Source organism: Mangifera indica, chromosome 8 (assembly GCF_011075055.1).
Source record: "Mangifera indica cultivar Alphonso chromosome 8, CATAS_Mindica_2.1, whole genome shotgun sequence".
In the NCBI taxonomy this organism is placed as follows: Eukaryota; Viridiplantae; Streptophyta; class Magnoliopsida; order Sapindales; family Anacardiaceae; genus Mangifera; species Mangifera indica.
This window is the reverse complement of record NC_058144.1, coordinates 4,911,840-4,936,200: the sequence shown is the minus strand read 5'-3', so window position 1 is coordinate 4,936,200 and position 24,361 is coordinate 4,911,840. Positions and strand designations below refer to the sequence as shown.

Below are 24,361 nucleotides of genomic sequence, written 5' to 3'. Positions count from 1 at the left end.
CTCCAGTATCATCTCATCCATGTCTCTTCTCTTCCCCATAAATTTATGTTATCATAAAAGCAACCCCCAGATGCATGGATTTTTTTTTTTTTTTTGGTTAGAACTCAATAGGGTGAAAGAAATCTTAAATGAACCTTTTTATTTTTCCTTTTGCTTTGTTACTTCCAGCAACCGTCATTATGTAATCTCTACGAAGCCATCTTCCGTCGCTATTCCAGGTAAATAATCTAGACTTGATATAATGATAAGAGCATTCCAAGATGTAAACGTTTTATTGATCGAGAATCTGAAAACATAAATTTCACCGTATCATCAGGAGCTAATTGATTACACAATCAAATTTTAAGAATTTATTAATTTGACGATCATGTCAATTGCTGAGACATCATCAGCACACAATTAGCTAGTCCATATTTGTTCTTCAAATATATAGTATCCTTCTATATCTTTTACACTTGCATGACGACTTAGAGATCTTCTCAATGCTTCTTTGCTTCCTTTTCAGCCTGCAAAATCCATTCACTCAAATTAATAAGAAAAAAAATTAATCACGATGAGAGAGGGATATTGATCGTATTGCAAGTCTTAATCAAATTATTTACACGTACGTACCGCTTTGATAGCCCGTTCAAGTGCTTCCCATCCATGTTTATCAACATACTGAGTTACTGATTTCCTTGCATCAAAGCTCATCATCTCGAGAACCTTCATTTGGTCTTTCGTATAATTTGATGAGCCTACAAGCCCACCAATCTTTACATATTTCTTGATGTAATTTGCATAGATATAAGCTGCCCCATGGAACATTGGCAACACCAACCACATGCAAAATAAAAGCTTTATGTATTGCCAAAACGGGAGCCTGCGGTCACACAGATTTCATACCTTTTTGGTTAGAGAGAAATCATAAAGATTGCTTCTTCTATAAATTTGATAATCTATATGAACCATACCACGCCAGGATCTTATAACATGATAACTCAAACAGGGTTATAAATGAGTATATAATCCAGTATGTTAACCACTGCTGGTCATCCATGGTTGAAGGGCTCTCGATTGCTCTCACTGATGCGTATCTGTTCATCCATATAAATATAATTAAACACATGGTATTCTTCTTCTTTCTTTATTTTCCTCTCAATGTTTTTTAACTTGGAGTTGCATTTTACTTACAGTGGATAAAGAAGCATCACTCCAGGCCTATTGACAGTTAAAAACAAAAAAGATTTAGTTTTTGGCTTGTAATTAGAATAACAATAATTACAAAACTATATAATCCTCGACATAAAAATTTTACAGAGGGCACATCTAGTTGAAAATGAAAAAAAAATAAAATTACCCGACTAGTGCATCCAAACGTTTGGCTATTACTGCAAGGACACCCATGTTTTCACTGATGCAAATGTATTTCTCCCTCCAGTTGATGGACCGGCAAATGAATAAAGCTTAAATATGACTAATTCACTGTGAGATAATGAGAAGCTTGCGAAGATGGAGGTTAGTATTTAAAAGTACGAAAGGTTGATGAAAGCAAAGTAAGGAATCCCTTTTCCTTTGAGCGAGCCATTCTCTTTCTTATCCTTTTCCTTTGACCACAAGAAAAGTAAGAAAAAGAATGAAATACTGTTCACCTTAATTATGCCTTACCTGCTCCTTTTAAACTTCAAGGTTATGCCTTACTTTTCTTTCTCGCCATCACCAATTTTATGATTGAAAATAAAAAAAATAAAACTTTTTTGAATCAAGAATTCAATAATATGTGTAGTGTGTTCAATGGACCCCAGACAAATATATTAGTAAGTTCTGGAAAAGATCCGTGGTATCTTTTGCTGTCTGCTCGCATAATTTAAAATTTAGAACATGGCTGTGTTTCATTAAAGCTAATCTCAAGAGATCCCTCCCAGGTAGCTACGAACAAACTTGTCAAATTTTCACTTTTAGTAGGAAACTTTTCGTTTGATTATCCATTATAAGCGTTTTCTGCAACAGTGACTTTGTAGTTTTTGGGAGCTGTTTCGAAATTGGGTTGAAATTAAAAGAGAAACAGAAGAAAGAGGTAGAATTGAAGAGAAGAAGGGTTGAAAATAAAAAACAGTGGTATAAAGTTGGAGAGAAAAGATGATATGGGATAGTGTGTATGTTCAGCACTGGTCCAAGACAAGTAAAAGTAAAAGCATAAAAACAGAAACATAAACAGCGTCCTTCCTTAATTATTCCAAACCCCTCCCTTTTAATTACGCTGCTTGTACTTTTGTCGTGTAATCATCCCATCAACTACTTTTCTTACCCAACCCCACCTTCAAGTGCGTGCACCTCACGCTATTATATTTTCTACTGTAGAATTTATATTTTGAGTCAGGCTGGATTATGGAAATGTAAGTGATTCAGTGCGGCAACTTCTTCTGGCAGTCACGAAAAATACAGTATCTGTAGTAACTCTGGGGTTACATACTGACATACTACTTGGGCAAAAACAGTGCATGAGCGTGCTCTAATCATGAGACGTACGCTACAGAGTCAAGAAAGTTAAAGTCATTTTTACACAAATTAACAAATTAATGGTAAATTAAAGTAATTCTTAAAAAGATGAAACCAACACCATAAATTATAATATAGTTGTATATAAGATTGATTATCGAAAAAAAAAAAAAAGAATTGGAGATGCCATGCAAGCATAGTCAAAGAGTTGGCCCTGTGACACATTTTAGCATACTCATCTATAACTTTAATCCCTGCAATTGTCAAACAATCTTTACCATCTATCACTTTTGTCTCAGTATTTTGAGAATTCAAATTTCTCCTCCTCCTCTAAACAACCCCATGTATTGCGATACTTTGTACAATTTATTCACTCAGTCATGCCTATCGTTAGCTTCTGGATTTGGGCATTGTTATTTTTGCTTAAAAATATATTTTTTCTCTTTCTAATCTTCAAGTTCAATTGGCTAATAAGGGTGTTGTCAGTTATAGTTTGCAGTATTTTCCCGGGATCCGGACCCTTAACACAATCTATAACCACTCTATTGCTCATTTCCATATTTACCCCTGTAGATAAACTTCACTCTCTCATACCTGTAAAAACCACGAGGAAACCCTAATCGAAGCCAAATTCGGGTCTCTGCAACTCCGCTTTGGTTACCCACTGTACGCTCTGAAACCTTATTTATCTTCTTTAATTTATTGTTTTGTGGAATTTTTGACTGTTAATTTTTTTATTTTATGTGTCCAATTCCGAAACCCTAATTTTATAAGACTGCCAGTTCTATTAGCGTCCGTACGTCTTCTTTTTAAGTTTCCGATCCGAAACCCAGCGGGTCCTGAATCGGTCTTCTGACCCGATCGGTTATAACCCGTATCGTGTCGGCTGGGTCTATCGGGTCCCAGCCGACCCTATGAAGTAGCTGACAGGAAACTCTAAGTTCCGTCCATGTTCTCCGGTGGCCCTCATTCCCGGGTCGACCCGGCCCCGATATGCTTGCCACAGATTAATATCATGGTCTGGTTGGGACTTGTCTAACTCAATGGAACATTAAATTACAGAATGTAGATTAAAGAGTTCATTTTTATGGTATACTTACATGTCTGTTTATTGTAGTGTTTCTTTGAATGAATTTTTTTCTTTCATGTTATGACATTTGTGTTGAATGTATGGCTATCTTATGTCAAAAATGATTTGTTATAACATACGGCTTAAATATGTTAATTTGGTTTACATGAGTTACTTAGTTCAGTTTGGCGTTAAGTGTTGAACTTGGTGTCTTTATATGCGCAGCCTCCTAGATATGTTAAATTCGACAATTAATTTTTTTTGTTTGCTAAAATATTTTTTAAAACTACTAGTTTCCAATTATTGAATTCAGCTCTAAATTCTTGAAGCGTACTGATAATGATGTCTCTATTGAATGGGTTTGATTTTCACTTCATGAATTAGCAAACCTTGATGCTTCTTTCAGGAATGTTTGTAGACTAGCTTTGCAGGGTTGCAATTCTAACTAGAGAGGAAAGTTGACTCAAGTCAGATATGAATTGAAAACAGTTCTGCATATTTTATGGTTTTTGGATTCTGATGTAATTTATACAAAACTTGAAATTAAATGGGCATTCTGTCTGCTGGAAAACAAAATTATAGCTATACTGTTGCCTTCTTGTTTTTAGTTTTAAAGACCAAACAGAGGAGAGGCCTTTTAATTTGTTTGTTGCTAAAATATTTAGTTGTTCCTATTCATAGTTTCAGTTTTGGAGGCATTATTCTTGAAACTTGTATAGATATGTTAAGTATATATTTTCTAATTTTACATGCATTTTAACTCACCATGAAAATATTTAAGATGTACATATATCAAAGAAAAGGTTGGGCAGGCATAGGGTACTTGTGGTAGCATAAAGAAAAAGTGATGAAAAAAAAAGTTTAGAAATCAAGGTATATAGAAGGAACCTCTTATTAAGGCTTGAAAATTACAGAACAATATCAAGTGTGCCCAATGTGAAAAATGGCATGTGATCTACAAATCTAGTGAGATCTTCTTATTGGTTTTTTCTTCAGCATTCCATCAAATAGACATTGTACTCTTTTGGGGTATACTTAATTCTTATAGATTGTTAGTAATCTCTTTTTCTGTTAGTAGCTGTTGTGCCGTGAAATTGTGTAGGTTGGCATATTTGTGGAAATTTGCCGCTGGTAAAACCTTTGTGAAATACCAGAGGCTTTGGGTATAGTGTTTCATAATGCATATTTCATAAGGGAAACTATATAATTTTGCTCAGCACAAAGTTCTCAAACTAGCTGTGTCTGCTCCTGAATAATCCTGAGATGATATTTTGTTGTGTAACTGTTAAATGAGCTTAGGTAGTTACAGATACCTTTTAATGACCATCCTAGAACTAGAAAATGCTTGATGACTTTTTTAATCATTCCTGTAATCGTTTTCTTACCCCCTGACCCTCAAAGTGAAAGCCAAAAGGAAAAGGAAAAATTATATTAAAATATATTATGCATATACCAGAAAGTGTACCTGACATTTTTATGGTAATTTTTTCTTTCTGAAATTATTTTTTGATGACTGTTTTTGTTATCTTTACGCTTTGCCACTGTCTAATTTTTAACAGATTTTGTATTAGTGTAATGATTACCAGGTTTTTATTTGTTAAAAAAATGATTTAATTTGTTTTTGATGTGCACTGTTAAATATCAGGTTGATGCAATGGATATGTCAGATGCAGTCATTGTCAATTCCAGCAGATTAAAATCTGTTGTGTGGAATGACTTTGATCGGGTGAAAAAGGGTGACACCTGTTTGGCTATCTGTAGGCATTGTAAAAAGAAACTCAGTGGATCTAGCACTAGTGGAACATCACATTTGAGAAATCATTTAATTAGGTGTCAGAGAAGATCTAACCATGGCTTGGATCATTATTTTCCATCAAGGGGAAAGAAAAAAGAGGGGACCCTTGCCCTTGTGAGTATTGAGCAGGAACAGAAAAAGGATGAAGTAATTAACCTTGGGAATATTAAGTATGAGCAAGAGCCAATGAAAGAAGACACGATTAATGTTGGGAATAATAACTTTGATCAAAGGCGGTGTCGATATGATCTTGCCCGCATGATTATCCTACATGGCTACCCATTGGCTATGGTTGAGCATGTTGGATTCAGGGTATTTGTTAAGAATCTACAGCCACTTTTTGAACTTGTGACATCCAACAGAGTTGAGGTTGACTGCATGGAAATCTATGCAAAAGAGAAACAAAAGGTGTATGAAGTGCTGGATAAACTACCAGGCAAAATCAGCATCAGTGCTGATGAGTGGGCTACTACAGGTGATTCTGAGTATTTGTGTTTGACAGCACACTTTATTGATGAAGATTGGCAATTGAAAAAGAAGACTTTGAATTTCATAATGACTGATCCTTCGCATACAGAAGAGGTGAGTTCAGGGGTTATAATGACATGTCTAATGGATTGGGATATAGATCGTAAGTTATTTGCAGTGACATTTGATAGTGGGGCTAGCAGTGACAACATGATCTATAGAATTAAAGATAGGCTGTCTCAGAACAGATTCCTCTATTTAAATGGCCAATTGTTTGATGTTCGCTGTGCAACAAATGTTGTCAGTCTGATGGTTCAAGATGTTCTGGAAGCACTCTGTGATGTGACGTACAAAATTAGGGAAAGCATTCGATTTGTAAAAAGTTCACAATCAACACTAGCAAAATTCAATGATCTGGCCATAGAAATTGGAGTCGAGAGTCCTAAGTGCTTGTGCGTTGATAATCCATCACAATGGAACTCTACATATACAATGCTTAAAGATGCATCAGGGTGCAGGGAGGTTTTTTACCGTCTGCAAGAATATGAACCAGACTACAGAATGTGTCCGTCTGATTTAGAGTGGGAGAGAGTGAGTGCCATTATTGACTGCTTGAAGCTCTTCGTTGAAGTTACTAATGTTTTCACAAAGAGCAAGTATCTGACCGCAAATATCTATTTTCCTGAGATTTGTGATATACATCTGCAGTTGATTGAATGGTGCAAGAATCCTGATGAATTTCTTAGTTCTCTGGCCATGAAAATGAGAAGCAAATTTGATGAATACTGGGATAAATGCAACTTGGGTTTAGCTGTTGCTGCCATGTTAGATCCCCAATTCAAGATGAAGTTGATGGAATATTACTATCGGCTGTTATATGGGAGTAGTGCTACAGAGCTGATTGATGATGTTTTTGAGTGCATTAAGACGCTATACAATGAACATTCTATTGGCTCTCCATTAGCTTCACTTGACCAAGGTCTTACTTGGCAAGTAAGTAGCTCTGGAACTTTGGTTAATTCTGGAAAGGATTCAAGGGACAAACTAATGGGGTTTGACAAATACCTAAATGAAACTTCTCAGAGTCAAGGGTCGAAATCAGATCTAGACAAGTACCTGGAAGAGCCTCTCTTTCCTCGTAATGTTGATTTCAATGTATTGAATTGGTGGAAAGTTCACACTCCAAGATATCCAATCCTGTCAATGATGGCACGCAATATTTTGGGAATCCCCATGTCAAAAGCTGAATCTGAATCTGCATTCAACATTGGAAAGAGAATGCTGGACCATGATCGAAGTTCACTGCGTCCACCTCTTGTTCAAGCTCTGATGTGTTGTCAAGATTGGATGAGTGAATGAAAGCGCGAGGTGATGTTTTATTAGTTAGGTTGTTAATAGAGGCTTTTCTTGTATCATTTTCCAAAAGCATCTATTCAACTTCAGATGTGAAGCTCAGCTACAATCCGAATAAAGTCAAGTCTCAAATATAGTGGGCGTTCCATTACAATATATAGTGGCCAACCTAACAAATGGATACAGTCAATTCGTTGGCTGTGGAGAAGTATCGTGTTACTATTGTGGTGGAGAATTTGTGATATGAGCTCCAATAAAAATTAATTTATATATTAATAATAATGTATTATTATATGATTAAGTGTTATTTTATTTCAAACGTAAAATTACTTAATCATTATTAGTATATAAATTAATTTATGATTGAATATTAATGAAGATATATCGTAAAATAACAACCTTTTACCGTAAGTGTAAAATTTTAGTATGAATTAAAATTAATGAATAATTAAGGTATATAGGAGGAACCATACCTATAAGGAAGAAATGTAGAGATAACCATAATTATATGTTGTTTACGTAATTAGTTTCCTTTTTCCTCTCCTCTCCACCTAGAAATGCAAGATCCTGTATGTCAATTCATGCTTTTGTATTTTACCACAACTTGCATAGCTACATAAGATTTGGATGTCATCATATCAGTCCATTCTCTTCTTCGTAATGTTAGTTTTATCAACTTTGTTTCCCTAGTTTTCATGTTGTCATCACCCTCTGATGTTTGTCAAATTTCCATCCTATTTCGGCAAATTCATTCCCCTTCCACTCATTTTCTAACCTTCTTATTGTTACAGACCTTTATTTTTGTTTGTCTCAAAGTAGATCATTTCCTAACCCTTTCATTGCTTTATGCATGATTGTAGGGCAGAGTATAAATATGGTTTAATTTTATACGTCTTTTAATTTCAAATATAGCATAAATCTAACTCTTGACCACTTTGATCAGATTAATTCTGCTGTAAATCAAGGAAGTTTTAATAATTTCTAAATTACTGATGTTCTTCTCCACTCTCACTAGGACGAGTTGTCTTATCACTGCCAGAAAGAAAGTTGACATCCCATTACGTTATCATTCTGAATGTTTTTTACGTCTAAAATGACTAGGGAAAACAAATGAATACGTAATTTATGTTTATTTGTACTCATGCTTGGCTATTTTTCATGCAACTAATCTTCATGGAATCTTTCACTAATTAGCGTTTTATATTTAATACGGGGACATTTGTTGGTTGATGTGTCACATTTAGTAATCAGCCCCATCATTTATTAATTTTTAATATGCTTATCCAACAACATTATGGTCCCCAATAAATTACTCAAAGAATCCAAGAATTTTTCTCTTGGGATGATAAGGGAAAGTTTGGGCATAGTATGTAAGCAGTGCAGCGAGTTTAAAGAATGAAAATGGGACTGAAGCAGCAGCTAAAGGTAGCACAACTGAAACATTAATGGAAAGTAAATAAATTAAATTTTATTCACGAAAGTAGTTTCTTAATGAAGAAGATGAATTTGGTTGACCACCAGACAAAGATGGTTGTATAGTTGATTTAGTCACTATAAAAGAGTGGGGACATTGAAAATGATACAAGAAGAAAAACAATTAGTACCATCATTATCATGGGTTAGTAAAAGAAATATTAAAACTTTTAAAGAAAAAGGAGGACAACTATAGAAATAGTTGTTATTGTGTATATTAGAGAAGGGAAATGCTTTGCCATTCATCCATTTAACAGATAAAATATAAATTAGGAGTTGATTAGCAATTTTAAGCACCTTTTGGCATATGAATTTTCAAAAGAGAAAAAACATTTTACTAGCAATCACATATTGTTACATTTAGTAACGTGGATTTCACGACTTTGGATATAAAAAAAATTGGTTATATTTTAGATTTTGAGAATACATTATTTAAGAAGTCTCAAGGTTGAACGGTGTTTTCTCAATCAAGTTTGCCTCATTGACATTTTTTCACTCATAGAGATTTAGAAAGATTTTTTCCTATTTATCATCCAATTTTGTTAGTAAAATCTCTTAACTAATATGTTACCCCCTTTAATAAGTTGAAGTTGAATAATAATTGGTCCGACAAAACTTCATTTAATGTATTTTCACCCTTAGTTTATATTATTTCTAGGGTTAATAATTTAAAAGGTAGATTTAAAAATTGTTGGCAACATTTGTCGTCAACAAATTAGTTAATTGTGAATCTAACTACTTCATACCATCTTAGGTATGAACAAGTTGGGACTATAGCTAAAAGTATTATTGCAACAATTTGGAATATAGAGGGTTAGAGGTTTTTTTTTTTTTTTTTTCCCCAATTGACGAAAGGGGTTTAAGTGATTGATTTTCAAGTTGATAAAGAAAATAATTTTTTTTATTTTATTAGGTATTGAAGTGATTTTAACCATATACTATATATATTCTATTTACCGACAAAGATACCCATTGATTGCTAAAATTAACATTTGAATTTTAACAATGGGTGGGAAATGTCTTTCTGAAACTTCATGATTGGAAAAAATCAACGAGTGAAAGCTTGGGTGGGAAAATGTGATTCAACCAAGTCTTAACACTCAAAATTGTAGGCAATGCATGTGCGAATGGATTCCTTTACTTTTCTTCAGACAAAAACATCAACATTTGCTAGAAGTTAAAATTTAAAACCTCATTGCGTGGAAGAGATAAAGAGACCAAAAATTGTCTTTTTTTTTTTTTTTTTTAAATTATTATAAAGGTATGTAGCTTCCCACCAAATTGTCACTTCCTTGACAAAATGGTCATATGGTTAATGCACACAAAACACATGTTTTGACAAATATCATATGGTAAAAACAAAAGCCTTTGACCTGTTTGTTTTAAGTGGTTGAGTGGGCGGCGTCAATGTCCATAAAGCCCTTCCTAATTTGATCTTAATACATACATTAGGAATTTCATATGCCATGAATAATAGTATAAATTGATAATTAGAATAAGGAAGAGGATAAAAATCATAATATATAATTAATAGTGTTAGATTCATATATGGTGGCACGTGAAAGAAGATTATCAATATAATGTTGGAAAAAAAAGACAAAACGTGTGAGTTTTGAGTCACACTTAAAATATATATAGAAACATGAATTATTGATTAATATATAAAAATTCATATATGATTTATTAACAATCCTATAAATTTTACTTGTATGTAAACAGTAATATTATATGCATAGAATTTGTACACAAAAAAATTATACAGACTGATATGACAATAATATGACAATGTCTTTTTATCTGTTACATATCAATATTATCACATTATCACTATTAAAAAACTGTCATATCAGTTTGTATAATTTTTCTGTACATAAATTTTATGTATGTAGCATTACTAATATGTAAAAGCAATTAATAGTGCACCAAAAGATAATAGATCAAGTGGTTGAGATTCTATATTAATATTGCTAGAGGTTCGTTAGATTTTAGTTTTATATTATAATTATATTTTTATTACATGATTTATAAATAATTCAAGAAAATTAATTTTATTTATCAGTTTGACATACGCAAATAGGTGTAGTAGGTCACAAAGTATTTTGTGGAAGAATAATTTGTAATTGAAATATCATGCGAATTGTCCAACTATTATAGGTGTGAAACTAGTGCAAAATTTGATCTGAGTTTGAATTCGAGTTTATTTTAAATTAACAGAGTTTCAACTAAGAATTAGACTAGTTTTCATAAATAAGTTAAGTTCAAACCAATTTAAACATTTGAGTCGATCTATGTTAGATCAAATTCAAAGATAAATTATTTTTAAATTAAATTTAAGTTTAAACTAATCAATTTCGAATTAATTTTTTTAGATTCAAACTGAATTTGGTTTAATTCAATCCAAATCAAATGCAACCATACATAGTCATCAACCATAATTTACAATCTTAACCATAGGGCTAAGCTGGATTTGGCTGCAATACAACATCATTGTTACCGTAGGACTAATAATTAAAAGTGGTCCTTATGGATGATAATTATGCACGAATCTTAATTTCATGTGATAAAAGAGAGCATTTATAATCACATGAACTGACAATAAATTAAAATCTATTGGATAATTAACTATAAATGTTTCAATTTTGAAAAAAAAAAAAAGTTGAATTTCTATTTCCCACCTGAACTTTGACGAAATGATAAATTTGAAAACTCTATTTGTCCACCAATTTGTTAATAAAATCTGTTGAATCAATAATTAGATCGAATTTAAATTCCAACAATTGCACATTTGTCCACATATCTCACAATCTTATATAGTTTTTGAAAAACAAAAATATCACTGAAGCTAAATAACAGTCAACCCTCCCCTCTCTCAAATTATAAATTTTATATTTACCACTAGTTAATAATTATAAAAAGTAAAATTTAATATTTACCACAAGCAAGAGCCTAGTTCAGCTGGATCAATGATTAGATCAAATTTAAATCCCAACCATTGCACATTTGGGGGTTGGAGGAGAATTAGTAAGGTAAAACTATAGTAAATCAAAAGGATGGGGTTGAAGAGAAAAGTCTAACTGTTGCTGCTTGAAGGTTGTTGAGTGTGCCTTTGACAGTTGGCACATGTGCAAAGGTTGCTAGGGTCAATTCCCTTCTTTCAAGCAGACGTCGTGGGAGCAACGTCAAGGAGGAGCTGACAAATAGGAAAACAACAACTTCTAAATCTAAGGGCCAGGGTCACAGCTTGGGAAGTCAAGTAGGGTGATGAAAGTTCCTTTTAATATCTTAAAAGCTCATAAAATCAGCAAAAGACCACCATTATCTTCCTTTCCTCTTGATCCGATGTCATGACAAGACTAAACTTCTCAACCTAACGAATCAGACAAATCTAGCTAAGACACAATTGGTCATTGTTGTGGATGAGGGCAGTGCAACAAGGTGCTAACCAAGTCTACTAACTCTTTCTAGTGTTTTTTCAACAATCAAGAAATGAGAAAGGAAAGAAGAAAAAAGAAAGAAAAAAAAAAAAGTGTCTAGAATGAAAATATAATTTGTTTGTATTATTTTAGTTTTAAATGATATTAACTTAATATATATTTTCTAATGTGAGAAAAACCCTTTGACTCTTAAAACTAACGTTTGGCTTTAAAGAATTAGCGAGAAAATGGATTTTATTGTTGTTTCATAAAAGTTTGGGTGGGAAATAGTCATGCATATTGATCTGGATGCATATACCTGAGAAATATATAATCTGCGTAATTCCAAATGGATAAGCAAGGAGTGATACAAGTCTGAAGTAAATCTTACCATACTGCTCTATCCTTACCATAAAAGAATTAGAGAATACAAGATGGGTGAACAGAGCATCACATGGGAGTCTATTTTCACTTTGTAATTTGAAAAGGAAAGAGATATATACATATATAGCACTACAGAAACAACCACAAATTCTATACTAACATAAGAGAAAGAGAGGAGCGATGAAAATTAAACTTTGAGGCAGAGGGGTAAGATCAGAAACAGATCAACAATGGAGGCCCCAAAGTAAAATCCCAAAAGCAAATACAACATGGAAGGTCCTCTTCATATTTTGCTTTCATTTAATTTCAAAATATATAGGTTTCTTAAGGTCTCGTTCCACAGCATCAGTTGTCACTTTCCCAAGAATCCCCTTTTGCTAACTTTTTTTTTTTTCTGACTCATACGATACAAATTATGTAATGTAGAAAGTCAAATATAGTAATAATTAATAAAGTTATACAAATTCAAGCATAATGTGTTGAGGGGTCTGTTTGCTATCTCTATATATATCACTTCGGCTAGAAGAACTCACTTCCGTTTTCAGCAACTCGTGGTGTTGCAGCTCAAAAGGAGAGTTTTGATTTCAAGAATCTTTGCTCCTTTTTAGCAGGTTAGACTGCAAAAATCAATATTATATGTAGATGCTCAATTAGGATGATTTTATGTGGCCTTGATTTAGACGAACCAACAAGTTAGATATCTTAATTTGCTGATGAAACCATTAATTTTATGTTTTTTTCAGGCATCAACCATGGAGTTTCCAAACCAAGAACCAGAAAGTTCTTCTAATAAGAAAACGGTAAGAGGCAAAATTGAGATTAAGCGGATCGAGAACACCACTAACAGACAAGTTACCTTCTGTAAGCGTCGCAATGGATTGCTCAAGAAAGCGTATGAACTGTCTGTGTTGTGTGAAGCTGAAGTGGCTTTGATTGTCTTCTCTAGCCGTGGCCGCCTCTATGAATATGCTAACAACAGGTTTAGTGCTTCTTACATTTCATTTTTGTTGAGTTAGATATGTTGATGATGGATACTTTTGCTTCTTTCAAAAATCGCTTATGTTGATGATCATTCTATTCTGTTAAGGTTATGAATTTTTTGAGGTATATATATGGTAACTTACATCTTTTGTCTTGAATTTGTTGAGGTTTTTTTTTTCATAGATTTTTTCCCTAATTTTTGAGTTGGGAATGTCGATGATTACACATGTGGTTCCTAGCTTCTTCTGATAAAGGTCTTTGATTGATTTTATAAAAACAAACATACAGAAAATTTTTTGGGTCTGTTGTTAAGATTGATGAGTTCTCACTGCCTAAGATTCACTGATCTTTCTTTATTTCTTCAATTTATTGGCTTTCCTTTGTGAGATTTGCTGGTATTTCTGTATCTTCCTTGTGCTTCGTCTCAGTTCTTTGATATAGAGAATCAGAGATGCAGATCTGCTGTAATAGATACAATTAACTGAAAGTGATGTAAAGTAGTATGTTTGAAGAGAAGGAATGAGCGTTTTGAAGCTATATCAGGTCTGGGAAATCATCTTCTCTATCTTTTCCCTTCATCGCTAACTTCATGTTCTGTCTCCATTGTCACCTATCAGCTTAAACAAAAGTCCGAAAAAAACGACGACGTGACAGGCGCTAATTAGTCCATTAACTTGTTCTTCGACGCTTCCTTAAAAGCAAGTCATTTCAAATCCTTTCAACAAGAATATTCCAAGAATTGACCCCTTCAACTGGATCATAGCTAGAATTTCAAGACACAGATTTCTGTCTCCAATACTTATCGTAAATCTTGCATTCAATCAAGTGTTAATGTTTAACAATAGTCTCTTTAGTCTCTCTAGGTATTGTCTCTTCTCCGGTTACCATTTTACACTGATGGGATGGCTTTAACAAGTTGATTAACCATGGGGAAACTGAAGGATTTCTGAAATTGCAAACTAGGGTTTCATAAATTCATGATCGTTTTTCTTCAACACTTGCCATAAATCTCACTTCAACATCTTTTTAGGCTAATGGGGTCTGGATCTATATCGCCCCTTCTATCATTTCTTATCTTCAAAACTTATTAACAAAGAGTAGGCCTGCCAAATTCAAGATTAGGGTTTAAAATCAAATGAGTATTGGATCAAATCTTATCACAAGCTTTACTTCTCCAGTCTGCTTTAAAGTTTTACTCATACAAGTGTCATTGGCCGATAGGTATCTGGATATTTTTCCATTCTTTTGACCATTTCACCCTTCTCTAGAACATAAGAGAAATAGAGCATGTTTGTGGTTAGGGTTTTTGTGTATGAGCTGTATCTCTTAGTTACGGCTCAACAATCTTTGGTCGCCTCAGACATGATTTTTCAGTTCTTTAAATCTGACAAGAAGCCCGTTCTCATTATTTCTTTATTTGGCTTCTCTTTAAAGCTCTTTGCATTCAAATTTATATCTGCTTTTATCTCAAATGGTGAAATAGGTATTATTGGGATACTAAAATTTTTGCCACAAAATAGATTTATCTATACAAATATATCACACTTTTAACAAATTAAACATTTATATTACAAAATTTGCTAAATACCTAAATTACCATTGTCTTCAATTTTATAAACACAAGACGGTCTTTACACACTAAAATTCACCAATCTTTTAAAAATCTTATAAAAAAATCCCTCAAATCTAGTTCAGTATTGGTTCATACTTTTATGTCATATTTTTTCTTGTTTAATAATTGAAAATAAAATAATATATACTAGATTAATGTTGTAATTTTAAGTGAAATATAATTTATGCCATCATCAAAATCATTCGTAATTGAAATAAGTTTAAGCTATAATTTAGAGAGACAGATGGCTTGAACAAAACTGATGTCGATCCCAAATAAACTTCATCGCAGCTTTTAGTACTCTGGGTAGAAACTACAAATACATAGATTCTTTACACCTTAGCAACACTCTACTCCAAAATTACAAGTTCATTATATGTGGTAATAAATATTAACAACTATTAATGAATGATTAAATAATTTTTACATCATCCATTAATATCCACTAATATAAATATATTATAAAAAAAAAAAGACTATGTAATATAAATAATAAAATAATTATTTTATCTTTATTTTTAACAACAAAAATTAACAGAAATTGAACTACTGCAAATGTGTGTGAAAAATGGTCCTTTTGCCGGAATAAATTCAAAAGTCGAGAATTCATGCCTTGACAGAAGAAAAACAAAACAAATGGTACGAGCCAATGGGGTTCTCTGCACTTTGCTGAAGGCTGCTGCAAATCAAACTAGATGTCTGTTTAGTAGTTTGAGACACGATGACGGATGACAGAAATACTTTTTATTTTTCAATTTCAATATTATAATAGTATTTTGATGCCATTTTTTTATTTCTTTTTTGGGGATTGGAACATGTCTGGTTGGTTTTGAGGGAGTCCCTTTAGGTTATAGCCCTGTGTGTAACAATAACCGAAACGTGTCAAGTTTACAGAACTAAGATAGTCGAGCCAATCATATTGTGAGATCTTCTGCCAGCGTGGCAGAAACAATTCTTCAGTCGCTCGATGAAATTAAGGTAACAGCTTCCCGCGCTTTTATTTGTGAAAGGAAAGGCTAGAAGCTCTGTTTGGTTCCACTCATCCCATATATATCAAATTATCTGATTAATATTTAATAAAGATATATTATTTTATAATTAAAACTGAAAAATTTTTAAATTTAAATTTATCTTTACATGTTGGAGATTAAGTCATAGTTATGGACTTAGTTGTAATAACAATTCAATTAGCTAAAATCTCCTCTTTCAATTTTTTATTAATAAGAAATTCATATTGGTTTAGTCACTCACCATTTCCCATATCTATAATAATTCTCAACCAACAAAAAATTATATTGCTCAAATTATTGATAATGTTTATGTTGTATTTAAAAACCTAAATTTTTTTTTTTTGTTATTATTGTCGTAGTTGTTGTGATTTTATTGTTTAACTAGTCCAAAGATAATTAAGAGTATGTAAACAACAACTCTTTAATTTTAAAGATTAAAAACCTAATTAAAAAGTGATTACGAGCTAATATGTATGAAGATCACTACTTGGAGTTTGGAAAACTAAGGAATTAAGGTACATGTTTATATTATTTTACTTCTTTCTCTCAAGTGTTTTTCTGTTTTGGTAGTCTTCTTGAATGGTGTAACAATTTTTTGTTAATCATATAAGATTCTTGTTTTATTTGGTTGATTGTTCATGTATATTTAGTTTACATGTTGATTACTTTGCCCACATTTTATTGATTCAAATAAGATTTTGTTTGTGTGAATTATGTTATGTGTTTAATGAAATTCCCAAAGTAAGTGATTTAACTATCAAAGTGTTATAATCAATTATCTTCTTGTTTAATCTAATAAAGCATCAACTCCAATCCCACATAGTTTGTTTCGGACATAGCTCTCATTAGTCAACATTCAACTCTAATCCTTTGCCTCAATCATAGCTCTCATTAGTCAATAGTGTTTCATTTAATTATTAACCTGATTTTGTATCAAATATAGAATCTAAATTAAGCACTACTCTTAGCAATGACTTTGTATATATAATTCGGGATATTATGAATATTAATTGAGATCTTCTTTTACTCTAGTTCCTTCCATATGGTATCAGAGCATTGAAAGCTCCAACAAGCATAACCCATTCCAACTACCATCAATAGCAGGATACAATTCTTAAGCCAACTCTTTAATAACCTTCAAAATTTCCTTCCAAATTCCTCTCATACTCACCAACAACAATATATACCTAACATAGAGAGCACAAATCACCACTGTACTCTATGGATGTAGTCTAATAGGATCGATGGCTGCTATTATGTCTTGTTAAATCAAACTCATTAGAGTATAAGCGATGAACTCCCCTTCTCTGAAATGTTATCATGGCCTCAGTTGATGGCACCATTGCTCACATAGTAGCAACAACAAAAACTACCAAACAAGCTTGAAACAACCTCACCATGACATATGATAACAAATCAATAATTTGTATCAATAGCTTACGAGCAACTTTAGCCAAATACCTCATGTCTATATCTCTCATCACTATTGCCAATGCCTTGACCCAACTACCTCATGTGTATATCTCTACCACCATGCTATCTTTGTTGAAACTTCATTTCCCTTTTAATCTATGCCCTTACAAACTGTCAGAGTCATTGAAGTCACTCCCTCAGCTTAGAACTTTCCCTCGTCTGATTCTATCTCCACCTCATTAAATCCAGATGTCTCACCCTTTGTCACTCTTATCTCGTCAACACTTGATCCTATAATACTTACAACCCTAATGCTATCTATTTAATCAATTTCTCATCAATTTGCATCCACTCCATCAGGTCCCTCATCTACAGCCTTGGATAGTGCAACCTCTTAGGCCTATTCCTGAATGCTAGTAAGTTCTTCATCTCCTCGTCTCACCATTATTACCTGGTCCCAAAACAATATCTACAAGCCTAGAAAGGTTTTGACTATCTTGCTCTTTCTAATTCACTTGAACCCTCCACATACACTAAAGCACAAAAGCAAATTCATTGGCACAAACTTTGCAATGTATCAGTTTCTAAAGCAATTTTCCCTATCTAATGATATATGCTCAAATGTCAACTTCAAACTACGGATGACTAATGAAATATAAGCCTTATTCATTCAAGTCAAGCCAGTAATGAAAATTAAATCCAACATTCCAGCTCCAAATTTTCTTTTCACTTCCCGTAAGCTAGGTCTAGTCTTCACTATCATTCTTTCTTAGTTTGTAAAGAGTAGTACTAAATATTCAAAATAATTATGTAAATTATTCCCTACAAACCTACATGATAATCTTATATTATTGAAGTGACTAGGTGAATCCATTAATAACACCAATCAGTCCATTTAATTAGTGTGTAATATCATAGGCGTCAAATATTTGACAATCCAGAAGGGTTCTGGGGTCTATTGTCATCTTACAGTATGAATGACCTTTAAGATTAATACAGAGGTTAAAATCTGATACGAACCTTAGGAGAACCACACCTCAAAAGCTAGCTATTGAGATGAAAGAGTCCAAGGTCATATAAACCCCACACTAGTTGCCCATACTTTCTAATGTGGGATCCAAGTCTCATACCTTGCACTTGGGATCCTAACATACAACTACGCTCTGCAGCCCCGACGCCCACGAGGGCTAGCTGTGCGCTAGCTCCCTGCTAGCCCTGGGCGAACACTGTAATGCTGGCGTCACCACCTGCATTGCACGATTACAACTGGGAGACATGATGATGACTCTGATACCAAATTATACGAACCTTAGGAGAACCACACCTCAAAAGCTAGCTATTGAGATGAGAGAGCCCAAGGCCATATAAACCCCACACTAATTGCCCGTACTTTCCAATGTGAGATCCAAGTCTCATACCTTGCACTTGGGATCATAACAAAATCAAAATCTGATTAAGACTGTCTTTAAAGGCTTAATTGATAGAGTAATATTTTATGCAATTACTTAATTGATAATTTCGCTTGGATGCAAGATCATCAATTGAATTCCTTATCCAATAAAAATTGCTCTATTGACTCTCTATGTAAAGGTGTTTTAATTATGGGTTAAGGTGGTCATGGAAGCAGTGACTTCAGACCTGTGAATGGTGAAATGAAAGAAAAGTTTTTGAGCTTTGCTCGTTGTTAAATTTTTTGAATATATTTGTATGTCTCAGTCTATCTACTAATGGCTTTATTTCTTCATAGCTGATGTTAATAAAGGTTTGGATTAATTGTCATATACGCTGTTGTCTTATATTTGTTTTCTATATTACACCTTGATAGACAATTGAGACGATTTTATCTTTAGTAAGAGGAGTAGCTTAAAGTGGGGGGCTTTTACTTTTCTTTTAGAGAACTTTTGACATACATGATAGAGATTTAGCATACCAGTCATTTCAAATTTTTCCACGCCATATTTCAGAAGGCCTAGGACTTGATGTTGAATTTCTCACAAAAAGTTTTCATATGTGCCCAATCACACCATCCTATCAGGACCTTGTCAAAAATCAGAGTCTATTATTATGTTCCTCTTGTTTTTCAACCTCTTTTAACCAGTTCACCTACATTTGAATTTCATATGCACTTGGTTATCACAAAATCACCCCCTAAATTTTTCCTTCGATAGACATCCTCATCAAGTTTTCACATTTTTTTTCTTATTCAAATAAACTTCCACTTTATAGCCGAAACAATCTACGGTGTCACGACACACTTTATAGCTTTTAAATTTTGCATATGGACCATTTTTCACCAAATCAGCCATTGGTACGTTACTTTCTTCTTGAGAGTGTTCAGTTTTTATTGTGTGTACTGTGGCTTGCTACTCATTCATAATGTCGTTAATTTACTAAAAGCTTAATTTTGAATATTGTTCTCCCTTACCCAGTATTGGATGGTGCAGACCTTTTGACAGCTTATATATTTTCTTTCAATTTATCTTGCGTTTGCCATTAATTGTATAGTAGGAATGAAACCATCAAACTCATGTTTACTCTGTGTACCAGTTGTAATTCTGCTTACTAAAACAAGGGAATATATTGTTTAACATTTTTAGCTTAATGCATTTATTAGATTATATGTATGTGTTGCATTAGGGCTAAGAGTATGTGTGGTTTGGATTGTTTGGGTTCCAAACCCAACTTAACATTACTGTTTTTGAAGATTAGTGTTGACTGTATTCACTGTGCAAAAGCCTATATCAGATTAAATTTTCAAAGAAGAACAATGAAATATTAAGGAAAGAATTTTGAAAAATATTAACATTATATATCTAAAATTTAAAACCACAGGTTGTGAGGGATTTGCTGTAGTTTCGTGTTTACTTTGTTGAAATTCCAGGGCTCTTAATATCTACTTTTATAATTTGGAGATTTTTTTTCTACAAGGCCGAATTCTTATCTTTAAATGATTAAGATGTGATTCGGAAAGTTCTTACTTTTTCTTAATAGTGATTTATAAAGTCTGCAAATAGTCTGCCAAATAGATTCACATTTTTACCTTTTAAGTATTATTGTAAAGTTTGAACTGTTTGTTGCATATATGCATGGCAGTGATCTTGCTCTTTCCCTCAGTGCCTCATTTTAAAAAATGCATTCCTCGAAAATCTATACGCAGTTTGACAAATACTTGCTGAAATTTCTTCAAGGTGTATCCTTGCTCATACAAAATGGGAATGATGTTGCCATAATTTCTTTTTACGATTTGATCCTTGTGTGGGTTATATATAAGACTTCACAAGGTAGCAAAAAATTTAATTATGAGTAAAAAAAATGAAAGAAAAGAAACAGATATTTTGCTTCTTGAGTGCATGCTTATCATAGCTAAATACTAACTAATTTGGTATTTGTTTCTCAGTGTGAGGTCAACAATTGAAAGGTACAAGAAATCGTGCGCAGATTCCTCAAACCCAGGATCTGTAACTGAAGCTAACGCTCAGGTAAATTAAAGCTAATAATAATATATCTGGAAAATGGTGTTTCATTGATCAAATAGCAAAATATAAATGCTGCTCTTTTTTCTACATGGAAAGCCCGGATCACCTGGCATTTTTTTGTTTGCCTCATTATCTAATTGTGTCAATTAGCCGTGGCCTGATGTTACATATGATACGACGCATCCTACTTTAGAGCAAAATAGTCTGAAGCACACTAAGGTCTCGTACAGTGAAGTAGAATGGTTGATTCTTTTGTATGGCCTGAGTAGAACATATATAGAGGTAATGATAGATCTGCAAAAATGTAGGAAACAATGGATGAATGGGTTGCAAGACATCCATCACTCTCTAACTTATAGGAGTGGTTAGGGTTGGGTTAGGCGGCCAAGCGAGGAAATTATTTAGCATCAACACTAGAGCTATCTACCATCATTACCTATCTGTTTCTCTGTAATCGAGGAGAGTGAAGAGTTAGGACTAGGGGGATCTTTTCCTGGCTATAATTTGGTCTTGTTCGTAATATTTCCCAGAACAACTCTCAGTTTATATATATATATTTTATTTAACAGTACAATGAGACACTCTGGGGATGCAACCAGCCACTAATATAGGAGTGATATTAGACTCTTTTTTTTTTTTTTTCATTTTTTTCACAGATTAGAAAGCTTCTGACATAATTCTAAGACCAAAAAGACTAGACAAAATTTCCATGATGATTCTTTTTAGAGATAATACAGCAAAACTTTCGCCATTTACTATTCAAAATACCAAATAATTTTTTCTTTTTTAAACAAAACAAAATAAATAATCTTAATTAAAAGTTTGATCACTTTTATGAAAAAAAATTTAAAAGTTTATAACAATAGGGTCACTTTAATTAAAAAAAGGGTGATAGTTTGATATCTTTAAGAGACATTTGGTTAGGAAACATTAAAAATTATTCTGATAATTTATTTTTTATTATTTATATTATTTTGTTTAGTTCATAAATAATAAAATATTTTAGTAATATTTTATTACAAATAGTGATATGACAGATAATATAAGAGGTAATCTGATTACTATCACTTTTTTATAATATTAAAATATTATCAAGGTAATCTTCATTTTATTATAATTATATTTTTATTATTAATTTTTTAGGGTAAAAATAATCTCATTTTTAATTAATATAACAAATAACATAACAAAATATGTTAGAATAATTATATCTAAGGGTATTTAAGTAAAATAATATATTAGTATTTTTTTATTACCTCTAACCAAATATAATAATTATTTATATCTCTCAATTTATCAAATTTTATTAAACATAGTAATAATTTATACCCAATAATCCTGAAAGTAATCTATCTTCAAGGTAATCCTCCAATTTTAATAATAAAACATTCTTCAGACCAAACATCCCCTTAGATTTTATTATCTCTTCTTCCTATTATAACAATAGTGTCCTTAACTGCAAATTATTGTTACTTTCAAAATTTTTTATAATCAAATGTTGGTACATGGTATGCTTTTGTGTTATAGCCTTATTTGAATTGTATTGCTTCCGCGCACAAAGGCGATATTGAACACTAAATAAATATGCAAAACCTACAAACTCTGAAAGAACAAATAAGAATAGGAAGAGCACAAACTCTGCTTGGAATAAATTGGCATAATATTAAGATGCATAGATGAAGAGAAAACTTCATTTTATTGCACTCAATTAAATACAATGCTATGTAAATAATAAAGACCTAGCTAATGTTATACAGTTTTTTGGTCCAAATCCATACATTAAGATTGATAGTTATGATTAATTATACCAGCTATAAATTCCTAGTCCTATTCTACTGTTGGTGAAGGGAATATTCGGAATATTTTGAAAGCTTCTTCCCAGATTCTTGATGCTAATGGGTCAAGCCACTAGAACAAAATTAGGCCTTACAGGAACTTCAGCTTGGTCTAATGTGACCTTTGGCACATGACATCCTTAATTTGAATTAGATTTATCCTGCTTAATCTTTGTTGCTAATGTTGGGTATGGAAGTGTTATTCTCGTGTACATGGCTGCAGTTTTACCAGCAAGAAGCCACCAAACTCCGGAGACAAATCAGAGAGATTCAGAACCTGAACAAGTAAGTTCATTAGATCATTGTTTAATTGTTTATAATTTAGTTGTGTGATATATAAATATATATCACAATTGTATATTACTATATACATGCTTCCAGGCATATCTTGGGTGAGGCTCTTAGCTCTTTGAGCTTCAAAGAACTCAAGAACCTGGAGGCCAGAGTGGAGAAAGGTATCACCAGAATCAGATCCAAAAAGGTATTATATTTATCAACTGCTTAGCTGAAATTCAGTGATACATTTATTTTACGAAAGTCTCTATCATTGAAATGCTCTAAACATTTTTCCAGAACGACATGTTATTTGCTGAAATAGAATTAATGCAGAAGAGGGTAAGCTTTCTTTCCTGCCACAATTTTCTTGCTTTTAGGTTTGCTAAAATTGTTGAACATGTTTATACTTGATGAAGCTAGTGAGATAAAATGTGCATTTCACGAGCACCAAAACCCTAATATCGGTTGGACATGTGATGTAGTGCACTTGTAGATAGGCCATTTCAAACCCTGATGGAACTTATTGTTCAGCTGAAGCTATTTATATCATTGCCATTTTACTTATGAGCAATTTGCTCACGTGTGCAGGAAATGCAGCTGCAAAATGATAACATGCACCTGCAAGCAATGGTCTTTCAATTTCTCTTTTCGCTCACGTAATAGCTAACATCTGAATTATATTTGTTGAAAATGATTATAATATGGTGCAGATAGCTGAAAACGAGAATTCTGAACAGCAACAATCAAGCATAATGCAGGCAGCTGTGTATGATCAGTCAGTGCCTTCACAGTCGTATCATCGAGATTTCATCCGTGTAAACCTCCTGGAACCCAATCATTGATACTCTCGCCAAGAGCAGGGTGCTCTTCAACTTGTGTATGGTTATCGTTCATTATAAAATATATGTTAAAATAATTGTGGATTTATGATCTATTATTATCACTACTAGTATGATCAATGAAGCAAATATCAATACATTGATGTTCACATCTGTTGGTGCAGTTGAATGAAGCTGGAAAACTATCCTTGTCTTGAGCAAGTCTTTCAAGTTCAGCTAAACTATGTTATTAGACTCTTTGATACGTATGCTATTGCATAAGCATTTCGCTTTAACATTTTCCAATGTATTGGCTAATACAGAGAATCTTTGAAATCTTTTGTTCAGAATATGTTACAATATTTCTCCGATATGTAAATACTCATATTTAATTGGATAATATAATTATTTATTTTTTTTCTTTCTCATTTTAAAATTATTCAATAAGATATTACTACATTAATTCATATAAATAAATTTATACCATTTATTTATATGGTGATGCAA

General features: G+C 32.7%; 3 protein-coding genes across 6 annotated transcripts; 2 read left to right on the top strand and 1 right to left on the bottom strand.

Annotated features, from left to right (window-relative positions):
• Nucleotides 1-239: 239 nt before the first annotated feature.
• On the bottom strand, nucleotides 240-1,493 carry LOC123224347 (HVA22-like protein f). Its single transcript, XM_044647985.1, has 5 exons — nucleotides 1,340-1,493; nucleotides 1,174-1,200; nucleotides 954-1,076; nucleotides 613-862; nucleotides 240-506 (listed from the first exon to the last, which is right to left on the bottom strand). Exons 1-5 carry the CDS (start codon nucleotides 1,384-1,386, stop codon nucleotides 480-482), a joined length of 474 nt encoding a protein of 157 aa, XP_044503920.1. The 5' UTR covers nucleotides 1,387-1,493; the 3' UTR covers nucleotides 240-479.
• A 1,216-nt stretch (nucleotides 1,494-2,709) lies between these two features.
• LOC123222324 (zinc finger BED domain-containing protein RICESLEEPER 1-like) lies at nucleotides 2,710-7,387 on the top strand. Of its 2 annotated transcripts, none has more exons than XM_044645018.1 (2): nucleotides 2,710-3,144; nucleotides 5,193-7,387. In XM_044645018.1, exon 2 carries the CDS (start codon nucleotides 5,202-5,204, stop codon nucleotides 7,167-7,169), a length of 1,968 nt encoding a protein of 655 aa, XP_044500953.1. In that variant the 5' UTR covers nucleotides 2,710-3,144; nucleotides 5,193-5,201; the 3' UTR covers nucleotides 7,170-7,387. The 2 variants fall into 2 exon arrangements, with proteins under 2 accessions (XP_044500953.1, XP_044500952.1); XM_044645017.1 differs by lacking the exon at nucleotides 2,710-3,144 and adding an exon at nucleotides 3,217-3,568.
• A 5,257-nt stretch (nucleotides 7,388-12,644) lies between these two features.
• LOC123223214 (agamous-like MADS-box protein MADS1) lies at nucleotides 12,645-24,282 on the top strand. Of its 3 annotated transcripts, XM_044646323.1 has the most exons (9): nucleotides 12,834-13,044; nucleotides 13,177-13,412; nucleotides 20,847-20,928; nucleotides 22,984-23,045; nucleotides 23,142-23,241; nucleotides 23,334-23,375; nucleotides 23,625-23,666; nucleotides 23,747-23,913; nucleotides 24,040-24,282. In XM_044646323.1, exons 2-8 carry the CDS (start codon nucleotides 13,186-13,188, stop codon nucleotides 23,876-23,878), a joined length of 687 nt encoding a protein of 228 aa, XP_044502258.1. In that variant the 5' UTR covers nucleotides 12,834-13,044; nucleotides 13,177-13,185; the 3' UTR covers nucleotides 23,879-23,913; nucleotides 24,040-24,282. The 3 variants fall into 3 exon arrangements, with proteins under 3 accessions (XP_044502259.1, XP_044502260.1, XP_044502258.1); XM_044646324.1 differs by lacking the exon at nucleotides 23,334-23,375 and having other exon boundaries at nucleotides 12,645-13,044; XM_044646325.1 differs by lacking the exon at nucleotides 23,625-23,666 and having other exon boundaries at nucleotides 12,645-13,044.
• The last annotated feature ends 79 nt before the right edge of the window (nucleotides 24,283-24,361 follow it).

Excerpts from the sequence above, each read along its gene's own strand:
- LOC123223214 (XM_044646323.1), top strand. The coding sequence starts at position 13,186 with ATGGAGTTTCCAAACCAAGAACCAGAAAGTTCTTCTAATAAGAAAACG. Across the intron at positions 13,413-20,846 it reads TATGAATATGCTAACAACAG|TGTGAGGTCAACAATTGAAA; the intron begins GTTTAGTGCTTC and ends TTTGTTTCTCAG. Across the intron at positions 23,242-23,333 it reads CCAGAATCAGATCCAAAAAG|AACGACATGTTATTTGCTGA; the intron begins GTATTATATTTA and ends ACATTTTTCCAG.
- LOC123224347 (XM_044647985.1), bottom strand. The coding sequence starts at position 1,386 with ATGGGTGTCCTTGCAGTAATAGCCAAACGTTTGGATGCACTAGTCGG. Across the intron at positions 863-953 it reads TGTTATAAGATCCTGGCGTG|GCTCCCGTTTTGGCAATACA; the intron begins GTATGGTTCATA and ends GTGTGACCGCAG. Across the intron at positions 507-612 it reads TTGAACGGGCTATCAAAGCG|GCTGAAAAGGAAGCAAAGAA; the intron begins GTACGTACGTGT and ends TGGATTTTGCAG.